Here is a 21,484-nt window from a genome sequence, read left to right on the forward strand (position 1 = left end):
CCAACAACCCTGGGAGGTAGATGCTATTATTATCTCCATTTTACAGTTGGGGAAACTGAGGCAAACTAGCTATCCTAGGACACTTGAAGCCATGCCATACTAAGATCAGCTGGTGGAACTAGAGCTATTTAGCTGGAAAAGAAAAAAAAAAAGTATGAGGCACATTAAATTCTGTGTTCAGATATTTGATATTTGTCATGTGTGAAGAGGATTTTGAGGGCAGAGTGAGGGTCAATGGGGTAGAAGTTATAGAGAACCAGATTTAAACTAAATTAGGAGGGACAGCTAGGTGACACAGCGGATAGAGCAACTGGTCGTAGAGTCAGGAGGGCCTGAGTTCAAATCCTGCCTCACCCATTTACTAGCTAGCTGTGTGACCCTGACCAAGTCCACTTAACCCCTGATTGCCTCAAAAAAAATTAATTAAATAAGAGTGATAATCAAGTTAACTTCTGTCTAGATCATGGCCTTCCTACCCCCTAAACTAAATTAGAGCTGCCCTAAAGTAGAATGGGATGCTCTAGAGGTAATGAGTTCTTCCTGTCAGTGGAAGTTCTCAATACACTTGGTGGTAGAGATTCTTTTTCAGGTCAAGTAGGAATAGATGACTTCTGAAGTTCCTTCCCACTCTAAGATTTGTAGATTCCCTGATTGGTTGGTGAGATTCACGGTTCCCACAGTCACAGGTTAAGGAACCCATATGACATGAAAGTTAAAAGCCCAGTTCCTGTCTACTAGTAGTTAGCAGGAGTCAAACATTCAGTATTTTCCTTATAAGGATACTACTTTCATTTTTTAAATTAATTTTTTTCAATTAAGAAAAATCTGCTTTCTCTTTCTCTTCTTCTCCCTGCCTCAAACACCACCACTCCCCCATGAGAAAGAAAGAAAACCCCAAACCCTGTGCCACCATGTATAGTTAAAGAAAACAAATCCTACAAATTTAAGGACAAAATTTAAATGGCTGGGCCTGTTACCTCTCCTCCTTTATGAGCTGATCTACTTTACTCATGTGATTCATTATCTTTATTTCCCTGTTCTGTTTATTAAATTAAGTTCTTCAGAGTAAAATTATTCAGTGATTCATGTCATCATTTTAAATTTGTGTACATGCATTTAAACTTTTATGCATTTTTATTTATTACAGTAACCTGCTCCGGCAGTTCAGTAGGAATGGGTAAGTCCCTATCACTGATTTTTAAAAATGTGTGTGTGTGTGTATCTATATAGATATAACCAGCACAGTAATGGTGTCTGGAGAGCTGGACTTGGCGTCAGGAAGACCTGGGTTCAAATCCTGCCTCTTATACTAGTTATGTGACTAAGAAGAAGGCTCCTTAACTAATCCTTAACCAATTTAAGATGATAAATTATAGCTAAATTGTAATCTAAGTTGGTGGAACTCCTATAACTCATTCAAACCACAGGTTCTATATAAAGAATATATGTATTTATATGTACATGTAGGCCCATGTATATATGTATACCTGTATATTACATAAATATATGATGATATAAATATACATACATATATAAATACACATATGTACAAGCAGAAAGAAAGCCAGTCCCTGGCCTCAAGGAGTTTACATTCCAATGAGGGGGGCAGCTAGGTGGCACAGTGGATAGAGCACTGGCCCTGGATTCAGGAAGTTCTGAGTTCAAATCCGGCCTCAGACACTTAACACTTACTAGCTGTTGTGACCCTGGGCAAGTCACTTAACCCCAATTGCCTCACCAAAAAAAACCCCCAACAAAACCCCACCCCCCCAAAAAACCCACAAACATTCCAATGAGGGAAGATAACACATATGAGGGAACTGACAAGGAGGGGGTGGGAGAGAAAAAAAAACGAAAGTACCTGGTAAAAAGGGCATTGTAGAGGACATCCTCCTTCAAAAGGAGATTCTGAGAGGTACCAGCTAATCAAAGAGAAAAGCCACAGGGGCCAAAGATACTTCCAATGTGAGAAGTACAGGGGTAAACTGGGCTTCCATAAAGAGCTTTTATGGCTCTGTAGAGAAAATCTAGAGTGTTAAAAATGCAGCCTGGAGAAAAATGAAGACATTGTTGGGCGTGACACCATGACACCAATTCACATTTTCCTAATCCAGCTTCTCTGAAATCAGCTAAATGTGGAATTCTTTGGCAGAAAATGGGTTGGAAAGAATGGAGAAGGGGAACTTCTATTAACCCCGGTTAAAGTACATTCTGCTGACTCAATCCCTCCTGGAAGACTGAATTATTCCACTAGCCTCCATTTCCTGTTCAGTTGCTATGGAGTTCTATAAAAACTGCATTTTAAGCTAAAAATGCTGATTCAAAGAAGACTGAAGAAGAAATACCAGTATCCGGCTATTGTTTTTATCTAAAAATTGCCACCCCTTTATTTTCTATGTCTTTTATTCAGTGATCTTCAGAGGAAAGAGAAATGCAGAATAATACATTAAATTCTGGATGGAAACAGTAATTCAGTAAAGCAAGTAAGTCGTTTGGATTGGAGTTGGGGAGTTGGGGTGTAAATGGACTATTTAAAATTTTTTCCCATTTGTTAAGTAAGTAAAAATTTTTTTTTCTCTATCCTTTCTTTTCAGAATGCCTTGTGTTATTTGATTTTAGAGTTGCAAATGATCTATAGGAACCTGAAAGCTAAAGAAAAAAAGCAGCAGAGGGAACTAACCTTCTTGTTCCTTCCTCTTTAGAGGAGAAACTTCAACTCCACCTCTCTTTTAGCAAGTCCAAGTCCTTGAACAAGTTCATACAATCAAGAGGATCCCCTTTAGAAAGTAGCTTTGGAGAGAACCCAGTCAAGAAAGTCAATGCTCCTTTAGGAGACTGGACAAAGAAACAACCTATAAACCAGGGACCTCAGAGCTTCAGCACGGGATGCCCCCAGCCTTCCAATGTATATTAGGCAGCTCTTTTCCCGTTCTTCAAGAGAGAGTCAGAGACACAGAGAGACAGAGACACAGACAGAGAGAGAGAGAGACAGAGACACAGACAGAGATACAGACAGAGACACAGAGACACGGACAGAGACACAGACAGAGAAAGGGACACAGAGACACAGACAGAGATACAGACAGAGACACAGACAGAGATACAGACAGAGACACAGACAGAGACACAGAGGACAGAGACAGAGTGTGTGTGTGTGTGTGTGTATAATGTATGTATGGGGTATGGGGAGGCAGAGAGAGAGAAGAGAGAGAGAGGAGAGAGAGGAGAGAGAGAGAGAGAGAGAGAGAGAGAGAGAGAGAGGTCTGGGAAGAGGAACCAAAATGTAAATGATAGCATAGTAAACATGAATATCGGTTAGTGCCATAAACCTCAGATGCAACATTTGAGTTTGAACACAATGCTTTGGACCACACCAAAGGACTGTAAAGCATGCCTTATCTTCCTACAGGACTGTGAAGTCCAAACCTCCCACCAGCTTCTTCAGCTATTTCACTCATTCCCTATGAAGCCTCCTGAGCTCCAAGTGCCAGTGCCTATCTGTTTGCAAGTCAAAGCCCTGCAGTGAAGATAATCATTGTGAGCCTCTCCATGTTGAAGTCCCTCAGTGCAGACAATTTACTGTCCCATGCTGCAATGTTTTTGCATGAGGCATAAAGACTAAATGGGCGGGGGGCGGAGCCAAGATGGCGGAGAGGAAGCAGCAAGCTGCCTGAGCTCTCCTTCTGTTCCCTCAAAACGAACATTAAATCAAGCCTCTGGACGGATTCTGAAACTACAGAACCTGCAAAGAGACAGAGAGACACAGTCCTCCAACCAGAGATAATTTAGAAGACTTCAGGAAAAGGTCGGTCTGACTCGGGCAAAAGGGAGGCCCAGCGCAGGGCAGCAACCCAGCGCCGAGGGGGTCGGGGCAAGTCAGCAGGAGCTGCGGGCCACAGCCGAACAACTGAGGCTCCCGGAACCTGGTTCAAAAATCTGGTGGCCAAGAAGGACAGTGGAAAAACCTACCTGCACCGGCCGAGGGCCACGAACGGCGGGATCAGACGCCGGGGTCTGGCGCCTGGCTGGCCGAGCACAATCAGACAGGAAGTGCAGGGCGGGGGATCTCCACACACCATAAAGGCCTCAGAGTAAAAGCCCGGTCACACAGCACCTATACACCTGCACAAGAAGCCAAAAACAGGGACCCTGGTGCCCCCAGAGCAGACCTCAACTTAAAGAATAAATAAATAGGCTGCGATAATGAGTAAGAAGCAAAAAAGAGCCCTCTCCATTGAGAGCTTCTGTATCAATAGGGAAGAAGCCAACACAAACTCAGATGAGGACAATAGCCTCAAATTGGCTACATCTGAAGCCTCACAAGGGAAGGTGAATTGGTCTCAAGAACAAAAAGCCTTCCTGGAAGAGCTCAAAAAGGATTTTAAAAATCAATTGCAAGAGGTAGAAGAAAAAATGGGGAGAGAAATGAAAGCAAAACAAAAAACTATGAAAAAAGAATCAGCAGCTTGGAAAAGGAAGCTGAAGAAAACAAATCCTTAAAAAATTCATTTGGCCAAATGGAAAAAAAGCTGCATAATCTCACTGAAGAAAACAATACCTTAAAAAATTCACTTGGCCAAATGGAAAAAAGGTGCATAATCTCACTGAAGAAAACAATACCTTAAAAATTCACTTAGCCAAATGGAAAAAAAAGGTGCATAATCTCACTGAAGAAAACAATGCCTTAAAAATTAAAGTGGGGGGGCAGCTAGGTGGCGCAGTGGATAGAGCACCGGCCCTGGAGTCAGGAGTACCTAAGTTCCAATATGGCCTCAGACACTTACACTTACTAGCTGTGTGACCCTGGGCAAGTCACTTAACCCCAATTGCCTCCCAAAAAAAAAAAAATTAAAGTGGGACAGTTGGAAGATAAGGAATCCATGAGACACCAAGAATCAGTCAAGCAGAATAAAAAAAATGAAAAAAAAAATAGAAGACTAAATGGGCTATGCAAACATAGGTTCTTTGCTATCACAGAGAGTCCAGTCAAGTCTACAAGCATTTATTATGCACTTACTATGTGTCAAGCACTGCCTTAAGCAGTTGAGAGTACAAATCTAAGTAGAAATATATATATATATATATATATATATATATATATATATATATATGCAGGGCAGGACAATGAAGGTTAAGTGACTGGTTAGGGTCACATAGCTGATGAGTGTCAAGTGTCCTGAGGCAGGATTTGAACTCAGGTCTCCTGATTCCAGGGCTGGTGCTTTATCCACTACACCACCTAGCTACCCCTGAAAAGCTTATATTGTAATGGAGGAAAACAACACATAAAAAGGTGAAAAGCGTGGAAGAGGGGAAGAAGAAAGTACCTGCATAAGGGTATGGAGAAGAGCCAGAAATGGCACACAGAGAGGAAGGAAAACATTGCTGGTACTTCCCTTAAAATTGACATTCTGGGAGGAATGGACCAATCAGAAGACGGGGCCACAGGGACAAAGTATCTGTCTTACATGAGAAGACCAGGAGCAGAAAAAATTTCCCAGGTGAGGAGGCTGCTCAGGCATGGTGGAGAAAATCTGGAAATTTCAGAGTAGAGTCCAGAGAGGAATAAAGATGAGAGGGCAGAAGAGACATGTTAAGGATACATTTAACACATGGCCTCTTTAAGAGTCCATTGCTGGCAAAACCCCCAGAAGCTGACAGGTCTTCGAGTCTCTGAAGAATGTAGCTTCTCTTCTTGAGGGAAGATTTCCTCCCCAAAAAAAGGTCTTCAGAATCAACATCTCAAACAGTGGCAGGGCTTTCTGAGAGTGACTACAGATGCTAATCAGATGACACACTTTACAGGTTCTCTGCTGTTTAGTCACACAAAAATTGCTGTCGGTGCAGCTTTTTTTTTTTTTTTAAGAAGCACAATAACATACAAAATACAAAATTGGGCACCACAAAGAACAGTTTTCCTTATATTCTTATAACAATCTGTTATATGATTTCTGAGCCATGGGAAATGGAGAACATGGTGTCATGCCTGCACACACAGACAAAAAAATTTACTTGTATGAATATATGTATATCAATCACCCAATCCACAGACACTAACTATTGTGAACCTGAAAATTAACGGAACAATCAATATAGGAGAAATAAGGTCTTTAATCAGGGCAGAGGAGCTATAACTCAGAGTATCACAAAGCAAGAACGCTAAGAATATCCAAAGATGGGGGCTGAGGACAGGGTTTATATGGGGTAACAGAACAAAGGGAACTGCCCTAGAGTTAAGTATAGAAGTTGTAAATGAACCTTTAACATAATAACCTAAAGTCTGGGGAGTAAACTGGGGAATCTTTAGGAGGGATTAGTTTGTTTGGGGGAGAATAAGACAATCAAGAGTCTGGAATTGACAAAGGTTGGTTAGCCCCAGGCAATTCATGGGCCTGGGAATGGGGAGTAGGTGAGGATCATTCAGTTCTCAGTAAATTATGGTTATCACTATTGTGTGACTGGCACTGTGCTAGAGATACAAAGACAAAAACAAGAGTTCCTACCCTCAGTGAGCTTACAGTTTACCCAGAGAGAAAATGGGTACATGTGTAGTTGTACACAAAATATATACAACATAGTTTGGGGGCTGGGGAGGGGAAAGGCTCCAACTGCCAACAGGAATAAAAAAGATTTCACATTGAAGGTAGCCTTTTGGGCTGAGCCTTGAAGCAAATTAGGGGTTCTAAGAGGCAGAAGTCCTGTGGATTTAATTACCATCTTTATGCCGATTTTCACATGTACTTCACCTACCTGATTGGTGGGTCTAACTATTATCTGAAGTGAAGGCTGATCCTGGCAGAATCTTAGGGACAGCAGAGTCTGCTTGAGGGACAGGGAGATGGAAAAAAGCTAAAGCTACTATACTGAGAGGATTCCCTCTCAGATGTAGGTTAGGCGAGATGGCCTCTAGCATTGGGTCCAATTATGGGTTTTGTGGGTTTGGTTTTTTTTGGTAATGTTTTATTTATTTATTTTCTTGCTGGGCAATGAGGGTTAAGTGACTTTCCCAGGGTCACACAGCTAGTACGTGTCAAGTGTCTGAGCCCGGATTTGAACTCAGGTCCTCCTGAATCCAGGGCCAGTGCTTTATCCACTGCACCAGCTAGCTGCCCCCTCCAATTCTGTTTTGTGACTAACATGATGACTTCAAAGGGGAAAATACAAAATACCTTCTAATTAATGAGGAGGTAGAGGAATAAAGGGAATCCTGGGAAATGAATGCTATTATCCCCATTTTACAATTGAGATAACTGAATTAGACAGAGGGGAGGTGACTTGGCCAGGGTCATGCAGCTAGCTAGTGTCTGAAATCAGATTTGAACTTCAGGCCCAGTGCTCTATCTACTGCATCACCTAGTGGTACCCACCCCCGCAAAGCTGTCTAAGAACCTGAGCCGCTCATTCACCCGGCGACTCTTTTTGTTTCTTATCCCAAGGGTATTTGCATTTTAATGGAGAGACAAAAAACTAAAGAGGTGGGGGTGGGGGGTGACTAAAGACAGTGAATCCTTAATGGAGAAATTCAAATCAGAGAAAGTGGGATTTTAGGATATGGAGGTGTAAGGGACCTAAGGAAGCCATAGACAGATAGGAATTTAGAGTTAATAAGGGATATTAGGAATGTCATTTAGTCTATCCCATTTTACAGATGAAGAAACCGAGACCCATAAAGATTATGTGACTTGTAAAACATCACAGAGGAAGGAGAGTTGGGATTCGAATTCAGGACTTCTGACTCTTAGGTCCAGTGTTCTTTCCATATGTAAGTAGGTAATTTTTTTGGTGCCTCTAAAGTCCTGCAGAGTAAAGGACCACTTAACGCATAAGGTCAACCCTCCGAAGAAGAACAAACCCACACAATGATGATTGGAGGGGAGGAGAGTGGAAGGCTATGAAGGTTCCGATCTGGGTTAAGCACATCTCCTGGTTCTGTGGACACCATTAAGGCTGATATAAGCCACATCTGTGGCCAACAAGACTGAGTCCTGGCACCCAGCCCAGAATTGGAAGCCTAAAACTAAGACCCAAGGGAGGTCAAACTTGACTACTGAAAATGGCTGGGTCAGACTCTGGAAATCCAGGGGTACTGGTCCCTTGCGGCACAACTGTCTGGATAAGCCAAGCAAGGACTTCAGAGGTGGACCAGAGGTGGACCCACCTTGAGGGTTATGGGGGTGAAGATGACTTTCCCAGAATCACAAAGCTAGTGAGTGGCAAAGCTATGCCTAGAATCCAGGTCTCTAACTTCCCAGTCCAGTTGTCATAGGGTCATAGGGTTTGGGAAGCTAGAAGAGGGAATGGGGGAGGGAGTACTTACTACAAGCCAGGCACTGTGCTAAGAGCTACAGATATGATTTCGTTTGAAATTTTAGGTGACCCAAAATAGTCTTCTTATTTGTAGCTGGGAAAAGTGAGGCTGAGAGAGAAGGGACACACATGCCCAGCATCACAGAGCTAGTAGGTGTTAGACTCAGGGTTCACTTAGAGGTCTGTGGGGTTTAAACTTCAGTGCCCTAGTCACTATGCCAAGATGTAACCTGCTATGCCTCTCTTGCAAGCATGTTACAAGAACCATTAAATTGAGAGAAAAAAAAAATCCTATTGCTTAAACCTGCCTTGTCATCAGTTGCACCGAACTTACACCACCTATCCCTAGGGACTGCTTCTCCTTGAAATGTGACTAGACTTAGATAGAGTACTGGCCCTGGAGTCAGGAGGACTGGAGTTCAAATCTGGCCTTAGACACTTGACACTTACTAGCTGTGTGACCCTGGGCAAGTCACTTAACCCTCATTGCCCCACCAAAAGAAAAAAGAGAGAGAGAGAAAGAGAAAGAGAGAAGGGAAGGGGGGGGGGGAAGAGAGAGAGAGAGAGAGAGAGAGAGAGAGAGAGAGAGAAAGAAATATGACCAGACTGCATTTGACATCGTGGAAAGATCAATGACTTGTGTTCAGAAGACTTGTGTTCAAATCCATTTGACTTCCCAGGGCCTCCATTTTGTCAACCATAAAGCTAAGAGGTGAAACTGGATGACCTCTACCAAGGCAACAGCTTGGAATCTATGATTCTATGAATCGTATATAGTTCAGGGCAGCAGGTGGGAAGTGTAGACTGGGGGAGTGGTAGGAAACTGATGAGCCAACATGAAACATAGCAAATCAAATAGCTGTTTGCCTTGCCATATGCCTGAAGGGAGGCTGATACTGGCAGAATCTTAGGAGTCCTCATTCGGGCCAGCAGAGTCCGCTTATAGGGCAGGGGGATGGAAAACTTAAAACTGATTCAACACAAATCCACAAGGGGCAGACAAAGTCCAAAGAACGGATCACATGGATGTCCCAGTGGAGATACTTCCCTGTGAAATCAAAAACACCTAAAGTTAGTGTTTTCCTTCATTTGATTATCTCTAATTTATCCTGTATATATCTTGTTTGTACATAAGTGTTTGTGATTTGTCTCCCTACCTCTACTGTATGAGCTCCTTGAGGTTCCCATCACTTATGTGCCTGGCACATAGTAGGCCTTGAATAAATGTTAAATAAATGAACAGCTAGGTGCCACAGTGGATAGTGTTTGGCCTGGAGTCAGGAAGACCTGAGTTCAAATTTGGACTCAGATACTTACTAGCTGTATGACTCTGGGTAAGTCACTTAACCCTGTTTGTCTGTTTCCTCATCCGTAAAAGGGAATGGCAAACCACTCCAATATCTTTGCCAGGAAAACCCCCAAATGGAGTCACTGAGAGTCAAACACAACTGAACAAAATAAATGCTTTTTGTCTTGACTTCTCTGCGTCAAAAACCCATTGGGAATTGAGAAAGAAGTTGTTAAACCAACTGCTCAAAGAGCATTGTAGAGTCAAGGGACCTGGATTCAAATCCCACTTCTGAGGCTTATTTCCTGTATGACCTTTGGACAAGTCATTTAAACCTCTCTTGTCCTCTAAAATGACAGGGTTGGACTAGACTGCCCTTCCAGGGCTCCACAAATCTTAAAGCGTTTTGTACACGGTCCTCTATCATTGTTATTTTAAGTGTAGACTTATAAAGCACCAAATGACAATAACCTCCAGGTGGAAATCGACACCCAGTAGGGGGCGCTCTACCTCACTTCATCAGAGAGCTCCACCCAGCCGGGCCGAGCCTTTACCCTCCCCCCCACAATCCCTTCCAGACACAGATGACGTCATGGGGCGGGGCTAAAGAGGGTGAAGGCGGGGCGTTCTAGAGTGACGCTGCCAGAGAGGCGGGGTCTTCCCGTCAGTCATCCCGTCCGTCCGTCCGGTTCGCGGCTCCTTCCCGGGACCGAGGTTGGTTGGGGCCGCGGCCGCAGCGAATCGCGAGGGAAGATGGCGCCGCCGGCGGAGGAGCGGGGGCTGGAAGAGCGTCGTGTGGCAGAGTGAGTGCCGCGAAAGCCGGCGGGGTCCTCCTCCTGGGCAGCGTCCCGGGCGGGGTGGGAGGGAGCCACTTGTGGCTTCGGGACCCTCCCCTTGCCCCTGCTCTTGGCGGAGCGCAGCCCCTCTTCCGCTGGGGCTTCCGGTCCTCGTCGGCCTCGGGCGGCTCCCCTGGTCTCCCTAGCCTCGGGAGGAGCGCCCCCTCCCCGGGCCTCCGCCTCCCGGCGCCCTTCCGCGTCTGTCGGGGCCGTCGCCTTCCCTCCCTCCAGCCTCCACTTTGCAAGTCCGGGCTTGGGGCCCAGTCCTGCGGGCCGAGCGGGGCGGGGCGGGGGCCGGGAAGCTGGCCCTGGGTTTGTGTCTCACTTAGTATGAAAATGCTTCTGGCCTGAGACGGCGTGCTCGCCTCCTGGAAGGCCGGCGTCGGTGTGGGTGTGTGTAGGTGTCTGTCTGTACAGACCCACGTGTGTATACGTATGTGTATGTGTGTATATACAAGTACACACCTGTACACATACACAGGCACAGAGGAGACGGAGTGAGGGGCAGAAAAAAGACCAGTTCGACCGGTCCATGTAAATAAATGTGTATGCACGTGTATACATATAACATATACACAGATATGTGTGTAGGCAAGTGTTGTGTGAGGGACAGGAAATATATAGGTGTGTATGTGTATAGTTTTGTATAAGAACCTACCTGCCTAGCCACATGCACACACACATGTACGCGCATATGTGTATAGAGTGTCTATACACATAGAGAATCTCATGAATCAAAAACTTAATTATTCATAAATATGTTTCTGTTGCACCGGTTTCCACTGAGATTAAAGCTGACCTGGTGACAGCCCCTTTTGGCTTCTGCCTCTAGCTGAACTGCTCCTCCTTCTCCTGTTTGCACCCTCTCTGCCACTCCCCCACACTTAGCTTTTGAACTGTGCCAGGCAGCACCAAGTACTTAATGAATAAATGTTTGTGGACTGACTGGACAGGCCAAGCTGACATCCCATTTGTTGATGTGCCGATGTGTCACCAGTAAAGTTATTCACACTGTTGCCCCAATCTAAGCCTGATAAAGTTAGAAAAGGAACACCATCAAAATAGTAAGAAGAGGGGCTATCATTTGACCTAGTTGAGTTGAAAGTAACTTGAGGGGGCGGCTAGGTGGTGCAGTGGATAAAGCACCGGCCCTGGAATGAGGAGTATCTGAGTTCAAATCCAGCCTCAGACACTTAACACTTACTAGCTGTGTGACCCTGGGCAAGTCACTTAACCCCCATTGCCCTGCAAAAAAACAACAACAACAACAAAACAAAAAAAAGAAAGTAACTTGAGGTCTGATTTCATAGGACAGTTTGTTCTACAGAGATTTGTTAAGTACTTCCTGTGTGCCAGGTATCCAAAGACAAAAAAGGGAACCAGACTCTGGCCTCCAGTTTTCATTTTCTTGGGAGTGTGATACATGTAGAGAACTAAGCAAATGAAATTGGGAGGGTGAGGAAAGGATTCATATAAAATCTGGTAACTCAACTGAACCTTGAACGAATTCAGAAAGGGGAGGTAGAGGATCCTTGACATGGAGGACAACCTGAACAAAGCCACAGAGACAGGGCACATGGAATGTGGAGTCAGGAAACAATAGTCCAGATTGGATGGAAAGGAGCAATAGGATATACATCTGGAAAATTAGGCTGGAGCCAGATTTTACCAGACTCTCAATGCCGTGGCATTTACATAGCACTTCGAAGTTTGCAGAACGTTTATTTATATCTCTCTTTTGGTCTCACAAACCTGTGTGAGCTGTGAGGAAAGTGCTGTTATTATCCCCATTTTGTTACAAATGAGGAATCTAAAGTTGAGTGATTTTGCTCAAGGTCAGCTAAATAGTGTTTGAGTCAGGATTTGAACTCAGGTTTCCTGACTTTGCTAAATTCAGCATTTTATACACTATATCATCTATCATAGAGGAAGTAAATAGTAACTACGTACAAAGAAATTTTGAGGTGAGGGGGGCACTAGCATCATTCTGGGAAGAACAGGAAAAGCCTGAAAAGGTGGAAGAGGGAATTCTTGAAGGGTTCTAGGTATTCTAAGGCAGAAATGAAGAGTGAGGGGCAGCTAGGTGGCACAGTGGATAAAACATAGGCCCTGGATTCAGGAGGACCTGAGTTCAAAACCCACCTCAGACACTTGACACTTACTAGCTGTGTGACTCTGGGCAAGTCACTTAACCCTCATTGCCCCATGCCAAAAAAAAAAAAAAAAATATATATATATATATATATATATATATATATATATAGAGAGAGAGAGAGAGAGAGAGAGAGAGAGAGAGAGAGAGAGAGAGAGAGAGAGAGAAATGAAGAGTGAATGGACTCTAGGTATAAGAACAGGAGACAAAATTTTGTGTTTTAGAAACTGAAAGTAGGTCAATTTCACAATTAATTTCCTGGAAAAAGTTGTCTGCTCTTCCTCCAGATTATATAGAATTGAAAAGTAAATAAATGAAAAAAAAAAAGTAAAGTAAATCAATGATTAGCTTTCTAAGTAGTTTATATTTGATCCTGGAAACCTCCCATTAGAGTTTATTGAGATGGAAAATGATGTTTTTCTACTTTGACAGTTGGACAACAGAGATGGGTTGGAAAAAGGAGAGACTTAAGGGAATTCAGGAATCTGTTGCAGTAGTCCACGGGAAAGGTAGTTAGCTGAACTGAGGTGGTGCTTTTGTGAAAGGAAAGAAAGTTCATGAGAAATGTAGAGAGAATCCTCAAGATTTGTCAACTTGTTGGATATGAGGAAACCTAGGGAGAAGAGAGTATGAAGAAGGTAATTGACTGTCAAAGGCCGCAGAAGGTCAAGAAGAATGAGGATTGAAGAGAAGCATTAGACGTAGCCATTAAGAGGTAATTGGTAACTTCAAAGAACAAAGTGTCAGTTGAATGATGAGGTTTGAAGCCAGACTTCAAGAGAGCTTAGAAGAGACTTAGAAAAAGAAGTGGAGGAACTTGCAGCAGATGGGCCTTCTCAATTGGTTTAGCCAGGAAAGAGTGGAGAGAGATGGGATGACCGCTGGCAGAGATGGAGGGACAAGTGAAGGATTTTTGAGGCTGGGGAAGGACATGGACTTGTTTCTAGGCATCAAAGTAGCATCCAGTAGAAGGGGAGAAATTGAGAGTGAGTGTGCCATGGTCAGGCCACAAGCATTTTTTAAGCCATTAGCACATCCCGGGGACTGTGCTAAGCACAGGGATCCAAGAGAAGGCAAGCACAATCCTTGTCCTCAAGGATCTGGTGGAGACAGCATGTAAATACATGTAAATAATTAAGTACCTGCAAGATATATACAGAGTAAATAAAGGGTCATCTAAGGGAAGGCACTAGCAGCTGAAGGGACCAGGAAAGGCCTCTTTGAGAATGGTAGGATTTTAGCTGAGTCTTGAAGGAAGTGAGGGAAACATAATGAAGTCAAGGTGAGGGGATAGATAGAGCATCCCAGACATGGTCTAAAGGAACAGAAATGAGAAATTAAGTGTTGTATTGGAGAAGGAGCAAGAAGGTCAGTTTAGAGAGGGAAGGGGGAAGGAAGAGAAAGAAATAAGCATTTCATATAGTACTTATTATGCCAGTCACTGTGCTAAATGCTTTACCAATATTATCTCATCCTTACAACAACCCTGCGAGGTAGGTACTGTTATTATCCCCATTTTACAGTCGAGGAAACTGAGGCAAATAGAGTTTGAGTAACTTTTCCAGTATTGTACCACTAGTAAGTATTGAAGGCAAGACTCGAACTCAGGTCCTCCTGATTTCCAGGCCCAGTGCTATTGATGGTGCCAACTAGTTGTCTCAAAGCACAATTATAGCATTCCTAAAGGGGGAAGTAAAATTAAGAAGAATGGCAAATTAGGGACGAAGTTATGAAGTTTTAAATGCCAAACAGTGGAATTTATATGTTTTTTTCCTTTGGAGGTATTAGGGAGTATTGGAGCTCATTGAGAAGGGGGGTGATATGGTTAGATCTATGCTTTAGAAAAATCACCTTGGTAGCTAAATGGAGGATGGATTAGAGAAGGAAGAGACTTGAAGTAGGGAGATAAACCAGAAGGCTGTTGTAATAAGTCCATGTGAGAAGTGATGAGGGCCTGAATTTGAGAGGTGACTGTGGGAGTGGAAAGAAGGGGATGGATGTGAGAGTTCTTCCTGACCTTACTAATACGGTTTTGTTTTGTTTTGGGTTTTTTGGTTTTTGGCAGGGCAGTGAGGGTTAAGTGACTTGCCCAGGGTCCCACAGCTAGTAAGTGTCAAGTGTCTAAGGCCTGATTTGAACTCAGATCCTCCTGAATCCAGGGTCGGTGCTTTATCCACTGTGCCACCTAGCTGCCCCTTTCCATAATACTGTTGAGAGCTCTGCCATCGTGTTCACCTAGGTTCTCAGATACCTCAGTGTCATCCTTGACTCTCACCCATCCCACCCATTCAACCTGTTGTCAAATCTTGTCATTTCTACCTCTCAGCATCTCTCCGTATGTGTCCTTTCTGTCTATTCCCATAGTCACCACCTTACCATAGGCCCTTATCGACTCTTGCCTGTACTATGCAGTAGCCTTCTAATTGGTCTCCCTGCCTCAAACCTCTCCCCACTCCAGTGTGTCTTCCATGTAGTTTTCAGAGGTGATCTTTAAGGTGCTAAAGTCATTAAACTACAGTGGCTTTGTTACCGCCAGGATGAGATATAAGAGAAAGTCCGCTGGCACTTGAAGCCACTCAGAACTACCTTTTCTTTTACCTTGTAGTCTCCCCTGTATTTTCTGCTGCCCTTATACTGGCCTGCTTGCTACTCCTGGAACATAACACTGAATCCCCCACTGCCATTTCATTGCACTGACTGTTTCCTACATGTGGCATGTTCTCCCTGCTCATCTCTTAATTTCCTTGGCTTCCTTCAAGGCTCAGCTCAAATGGTGATTTCTGCTGGAGGCCTTTGCTGATCCTTATTCACTCCTGTACTTAGGAAGGATTCTGTCTTGACCATATTTCTGTGTTTCCACGTAATAATCCTTTAGTAAAGATGAATTATTTAGAAAGTACCCATTCTACAAGTGTTTCTTCATAGTAAGTATCAAGTATTCTATATCTTCCTTAATTATCATACTCATAAATCAATAAAGTCTTGTTAAATGTTGGCATTATCTGGTGATTCATGGGGCATAGGTACAAATATTTAGAACTTTCTAGCAGCTCCCTACTCTTGTCCCTTTATTTTACAGATAAGAAAAATAATGTTCTTCTTATAAGTCACTGATAGATGCAAAAATTCCCATTTTCCCATGATATTTATTTTTTTAAATATCATTGTCAGAAACTAGTGAATAATACTGTATTTGGTATATATTTTTTAATTTCCACCTATTATGTTATACTTTATTTTTATTTTTTTTCTCTTTCCACCTCCCCTCCCCCATTGAAAAAAAGAAAAGCAAAACCTTTGTAACAAATATGCATGATCAAGCTAATTCCCACATTGCTGATATCCAAAAAAATGTGTGATCACCCTGCAGCCTGAGATCATTACTTCTCTGACAGGATGTGGATAGCATTTTCATCCTAAGACCCCAAAGATTCGTGATTGATCATTTGATCATTGTATTGATCAGAGTTCTTAAATCTTTTAAAGTTATTTGTGCACAGTGCAGTTATTTTATAACTATATTCAGTGTTTTGAGTGGCATAGTTTCCTTATTACCATGCTATTTACATTTGTGGAATCAACTTTTCTTGCTGATATTAATCATTCACCTGGATAAAGGCATAGAATGTCTGCTAAAATTGTAGATGACAAAAAGTTAGATGCAAGGTGGAGGGAAGGGAACAAGTATTTATTAAGTGCCTGCTTTTTACTATGCACCATGCTGAGTGCTTTACAAATAATATTTCATTTGGTCAAAGGTAGGGATAGCTAATATCTTTAATAATTGGATTCAAAAGGTCTCAACAAACTAGATCATTGAGCCAGATCAAATAGAATAAAATGTAATAGATTTAAATGTAAAATATTATATTTAGATTCAAAATATCAAATTCCAAGAGTGGAACACAACTAGTAAAAATGGTCTGAAGGTTTTAATGGATCACAGCTAGGTCGCACAGTGGGTGAGAGTGCTGGGCTTGGCTAGTCAGGAAGACGAGTTCAAATCCTACCTCAGACACTTAATAACTGTAACTCTGGCCAAGGCACTTAGCCTCCCAGCCTCACTTTCCTCATCTATAAGATTGGGATAACAATAGCACAGGGTTATTGTGAAAATCAAAAGAGATGTGTATGTGTGTACAACGTGAGTGATAGTTTGCAAACTTTCAGGTGTTATATAAATGTTAGCTATTATTGTTATTAGTATGAATCGCCAGTATGAAGTAACAGCAGAAAAAGCTACCAACTTAGGCTAAGGAAGTCATGATTTCCTTACTCTATGCCTTGGTCAGAATAATCTGGACTATTCAGTGATAAACTGAAAAACTGGCCTGGAGATCATTCCGTATAAAGATAGGTTGAAGAAACTAGCAGTTTTTAGCCTGGAGAAGATCTCTCCAACAATGGAAGGTTGTCTCCGTAAGCAGCAGTGCCTCCTCACTAGAGTTCATTAAGCAAAGGCTACACGACCACTTCAGAGCACTTCTTGTTAAGATGTAGGTTGGATTAAGTTACAGGTTTAGAATTTGAAGAAACCTCAGAAGTCAACTGGTCCAAACCCTTCATTTTACAGGTGAGGAAACTGTAATGCCTCAGATAAGTGAAGTGACTTGCCCAGGGTCACACAGATGAGTGGTATAGTCAGGATTGGAACACATGTCCTTTAACTCTAAGCCCAGTGCTCTTTCTAATATGCCATGCTACTGAAGTTCCTTCCAAATCTAAGACCATGAAAAGACAAATAATCCATTATAATATATTTAACATGGAGCTAGCATATTAAAAAAAAAAGTTTTGTTTTTTTTTTAAGATTGGGTCTCTGTCTCATGAAGACTGAAAGTTTAGGAGCTTCCCACAAGCCTAATTTAGTAGTGGAATTATTACTGATCCACATGGGAACTTTGCCATCCATTTCCAGCTTGTCCTGGTCGTGTGTCATTCCCCCCCCCCCCTTCCTGCTCCTAAGGCAACCTGGTAATTCCCTGCTCCAAAGGGCTCACCATATTGATGTTGTTTTAGTAATCCAGTTAGGCTACTACACCTCAGAACTCCCACCATCCCCTGCCTCTCTGGTGTCTCGGGCATGTGTCACTAAGTCTGGCTCACATTTGTATTTTTAAAAGTAGTTGAACAGTAAGAGGGGGTGAAGATACCATTCTTATTGTAGCAGCTAGGTGGCATAGGGGATAGAGCATTGGGTCTAGAGTCAGGACCACCTGAGTTCAAATCCGACCTCAGAAACTTCTTAGCTATATGACCTTGGACAAGTCACTTAACCTGTTTCCTTCAGTTTCCTCATCTGTAAAATAGAGATGATAATAGTACCTACCTCCCAGGGTTGTTGTGAGCATCAAATGAGATTACATTTGTAAACCACTTAGCACAGTGCCTGGCACACGTAGGTATTATATACATGCTATTATTATTTCAAATATTATAATTATACATAAATTATAAATGTCATATTACCTTTTTGGTATATATGAGACCTTTTTGTCTCTGTCTTATTTGGGGTATGTGCCCATAATGGGGTATTCATTGAGACTCTTAATATTCTTCCAAATGAATCTCCCTTCTTTTTACTCAACTCCAGCCAAACTAGTCTAGTCATTTTCCCTTACCACCCCACGTATATTTCCAACTCTGTTCTTTGGCTTTTGTCAATACCTGCTTCATGAATGCTCTCTTTCCTTCCCTCCCCACCCCCATCGTCTTCAGTTTCTACCTTCCCTCAAAGACCAGGTATGAATCTTTCTCTTCTGTGAAAACTCCCCTGAGCCTCCTGTGCTAGAAATGGCCTTTCCCTTTTATGAATGCTCAGGGCATCCATAGTGCTCTGTACATACCACTTATTTGGCCTTACCTATCATGATGTCACAATTTAAGTTAATGCCTTTCTGTCCTGTCTCTTCACCTAGATTGTAAGCTCCTTGAGGGCAGGAGCTGTAGTCACCGTAGCACTTAGCATAGTAGGTACTCAACATATATGTGTTGAATGAACAGTTATATAGGTGGCGAGAGTAGAAGGGTTGTGGGAGCTGGGGATATATCTGGGAAAAGCCGAAATGAAGGGACTTTTCTTCAGAGTCAGCTAAGCAGTACCGTGGATAAAGCACTGGACCTCAAGTCAGGATAGACCTGACTTCAAATCCTGCCTCAGACACTTATTAGCTGTGTGACCCTGAGCAAGTCATTTAACCTCTATTTGCCTCCGTTTCCTCAACTGTAAAATGCAGATAGTAACAGTACCTATCTATTAGGGTTATTGTGAGGATCAAATGAGATAATATTGTAAAGCATTTAGTACAGTGCTTGGCACATAGTAGGAACTACATAAATGCTCATTTCCTTCCCTTCCTTTATTCTTGTTATATTATTATAGAACAAATTGGAGGAGATAAATGTAGGTCTATAAAAGACAGTATTATATGTAACCTTGGGTGACATACTAAAAGAAGGATATTTAAAAATTGGAAAGATCTCCAAGAAGATTAAGAGGTATAAAAATATTTTAAAGTTTATGTATAATAGAAAAAGCATTTCAGTAACAAACATAAATGCTGCTCACCCATTTAGATGTTTCTTTTGAAGTATTTCATCCCTGAGAAACTTTAGTTAATCAAAATTTGCTATTGTTACATATAGGCTTTAACTTGTTTTTAGCAACAGAATTCAGAGAGTGAGAGTTGTTTGAAAAATTTCATAGATCAGCAATTTAGTTTTCTTGGATAAGATAAAGGAAATAGGGATATCAGTGGTGTTTTCATTGCTTCTTCCAGTTGAAAATTGAGTCTTGTAAAGCGAAAGGAAGATATGGGAAGCAAACAGCTGGCTGAGTGGATAATGTTAAAGAAAGGGGTTTGGTTTTGGAGCTATGGCATAAGGCTCTTGACCAGGAAAAGTGTTTCTCAGAAGTGCTAGAAAGAATCCTTTTGCTTAGAGGTTTGCTGATTTGATCAATAGGATTTAAAAAATGCTTTTTAGAACCTTGGACTGTGGATGGCATTACGTCACGTGCCTTATTTAGTAGAGAAATAACAGCAGAAGCAGTACACATTAACACAAACATTCCCAAGCTTTCTTTTAACACAGGACAAAAAATATAAACTATAGCTATGCTTCTTGTTGCCTGTATGTCTGTGTAACTAACATACTCAAGTGGATCTGTGCTCACATCCATTTGGGAGTTACTTCCAGCAATACAGACCACGCCCCACTCATCCTGGGTAGCCTTGTTCATTTCTGCTTATTCAGTTCTATGCCCAACCCCACATTGTCAAACAATAAGATATAGGACATATTGATCTGGACATAAACCATGCTTGTCTTTTAAATCTAGCTTTCATAAAACCTAGGTGTGGCTTGTAATTGTCTACTTATTACCATAGATAGCTTCAATCTTGCTGTTCTCCCTAGCAGCAGCAGAAACAGTTGCAACAGCTTTCCCAACAAGTGCTGTAGGCAAGATGAGTCTTGTATAGGGTGGACCAAAAGTCATGAAGGGGTCTGATGTTTTAATAACTTTTTGAAAATTATTTTTTCTTTATTTCCTCTAAAATATATACATACACTTATGTATTTCTTACATATGCTGGATATAATGCTATGGTATTTGAAATTAAAAACAAAAAATAAAGGCATTATTAAATATTGAGACCCTTTGTGACTTTTGGCCCACCCTGTACTAGAGATTCCTGCTATGCTGTAGGATAAAAGAAGCAGATCCTTCCTACTTGAAGCTGACTGAGTGTTTCCTCCTGCTCTTTATAGGGATCTTACTTACTGCCATCTGTTAATTCTCACTCCTTCCCTTCCTTCCTCTGTATATTCCTATATATACCTTTCTATTCAAAGATATGTCATTTTATGGGTGCTGTCTCTATTTGGAGGTCACCTATAATCAGATAAAAATAATAGTTGCCATAAATTTAGGCAGTTTCTGAAAATTAATCAAGTTTGGGTTTCATTCCCAAAACTATACCTGGCCATGTCTTTACTGTTCTTGACCCTAATCTTTGCCATTCTCAAAGCAGTTGATTGTTTACTCAAATGCATACCCTCTTCAACCCTGTAAATAATTAACAGAGGTGTGTCCCCCTTGCATACTTTTTCAAGTCTACCTGGCTCCTTTCCAATGCATTGAAATCAGCCTAAAGTACATTATTACCATTGGAAACCCGGCAATCAAAGTGGAAAAAAAAACCATACAGACACAAAGAGACGCTAATACATAACCTTTTTTTTTTTTGGACAGGGCAATGAGCATTAAGTGACTTGCCCAGGGCCACACAGCCAGTAAGTGTCAAGTGTCTGAAGCTGGATTTGAATCCAGGTCCTCCTGAATCCAGGGTCAGTGCTTCATCCACTGCGCCACCTAGCTGCCCCTTACATGATAAAATATTGTCAAGTGTTTTCACATATATCATCTTATTTGATCCTCACAAGAATCTCAGGGAATAGAAAGATAGATATGGCTATTTTACAAATAGGGAAACTGCCTTAGATATCTCACTGTCTATTACAAAGTAATTAAAACTCAAGTCTCCCAGTCCAGTCTTTTCCCAGTAGCCTTTTTCTAATTCAAATATTGCAATTTATATATTTTAAATGCTAATGTCAGCAGTTTCTATGGCACCTAACATTGTATTAAGCAAACAGAACATTTGAATGGTTGTTTAATGATGATCAGCATTTAAAGATTTGTTTTTAAATTAGGTATAAATTTTGGGGGATTTTCAAATCTTGGAACACTGTATATTTTTTTAAACTATGTAAGGGCAAACTATACAATAAAAATAATTTCTTATTTTAAAAACTTAAAATGCTAACATCAGTTGAAAATTCCAGTAGTACCTTGTCTGTGGAATAGCTGAAAATATATCTTATGATAGTTTAGACTTG

General features: G+C 41.8%; 2 protein-coding genes across 2 annotated transcripts in view; both read left to right on the plus strand.

Annotated features, from left to right (window-relative positions):
* Positions 1-2,478, plus strand: part of FNDC7 (fibronectin type III domain containing 7) — a 52,257-nt gene extending 49,779 nt beyond the window's left edge. Inside the window, 2 exon segments of the mRNA XM_044003532.1 lie at positions 1,148-1,177; positions 2,411-2,478. Coding sequence (XP_043859467.1) covers positions 1,148-1,177; positions 2,411-2,478 — 98 coding nt within the window.
* Positions 2,479-5,339: 2,861 nt separating this feature from the next.
* The window catches only part of STXBP3 (syntaxin binding protein 3), a 64,150-nt gene continuing 48,005 nt past the window's right edge, over positions 5,340-21,484 (plus strand). Inside the window, 2 exon segments of the mRNA XM_044003533.1 lie at positions 5,340-5,501; positions 10,242-10,398. Of these exon segments, the coding sequence (XP_043859468.1) occupies positions 5,340-5,501; positions 10,242-10,398 (319 nt within the window).

Source organism: Dromiciops gliroides, chromosome 4 (assembly GCF_019393635.1).
Source record: "Dromiciops gliroides isolate mDroGli1 chromosome 4, mDroGli1.pri, whole genome shotgun sequence".
In the NCBI taxonomy this organism is placed as follows: Eukaryota; Metazoa; Chordata; class Mammalia; order Microbiotheria; family Microbiotheriidae; genus Dromiciops; species Dromiciops gliroides.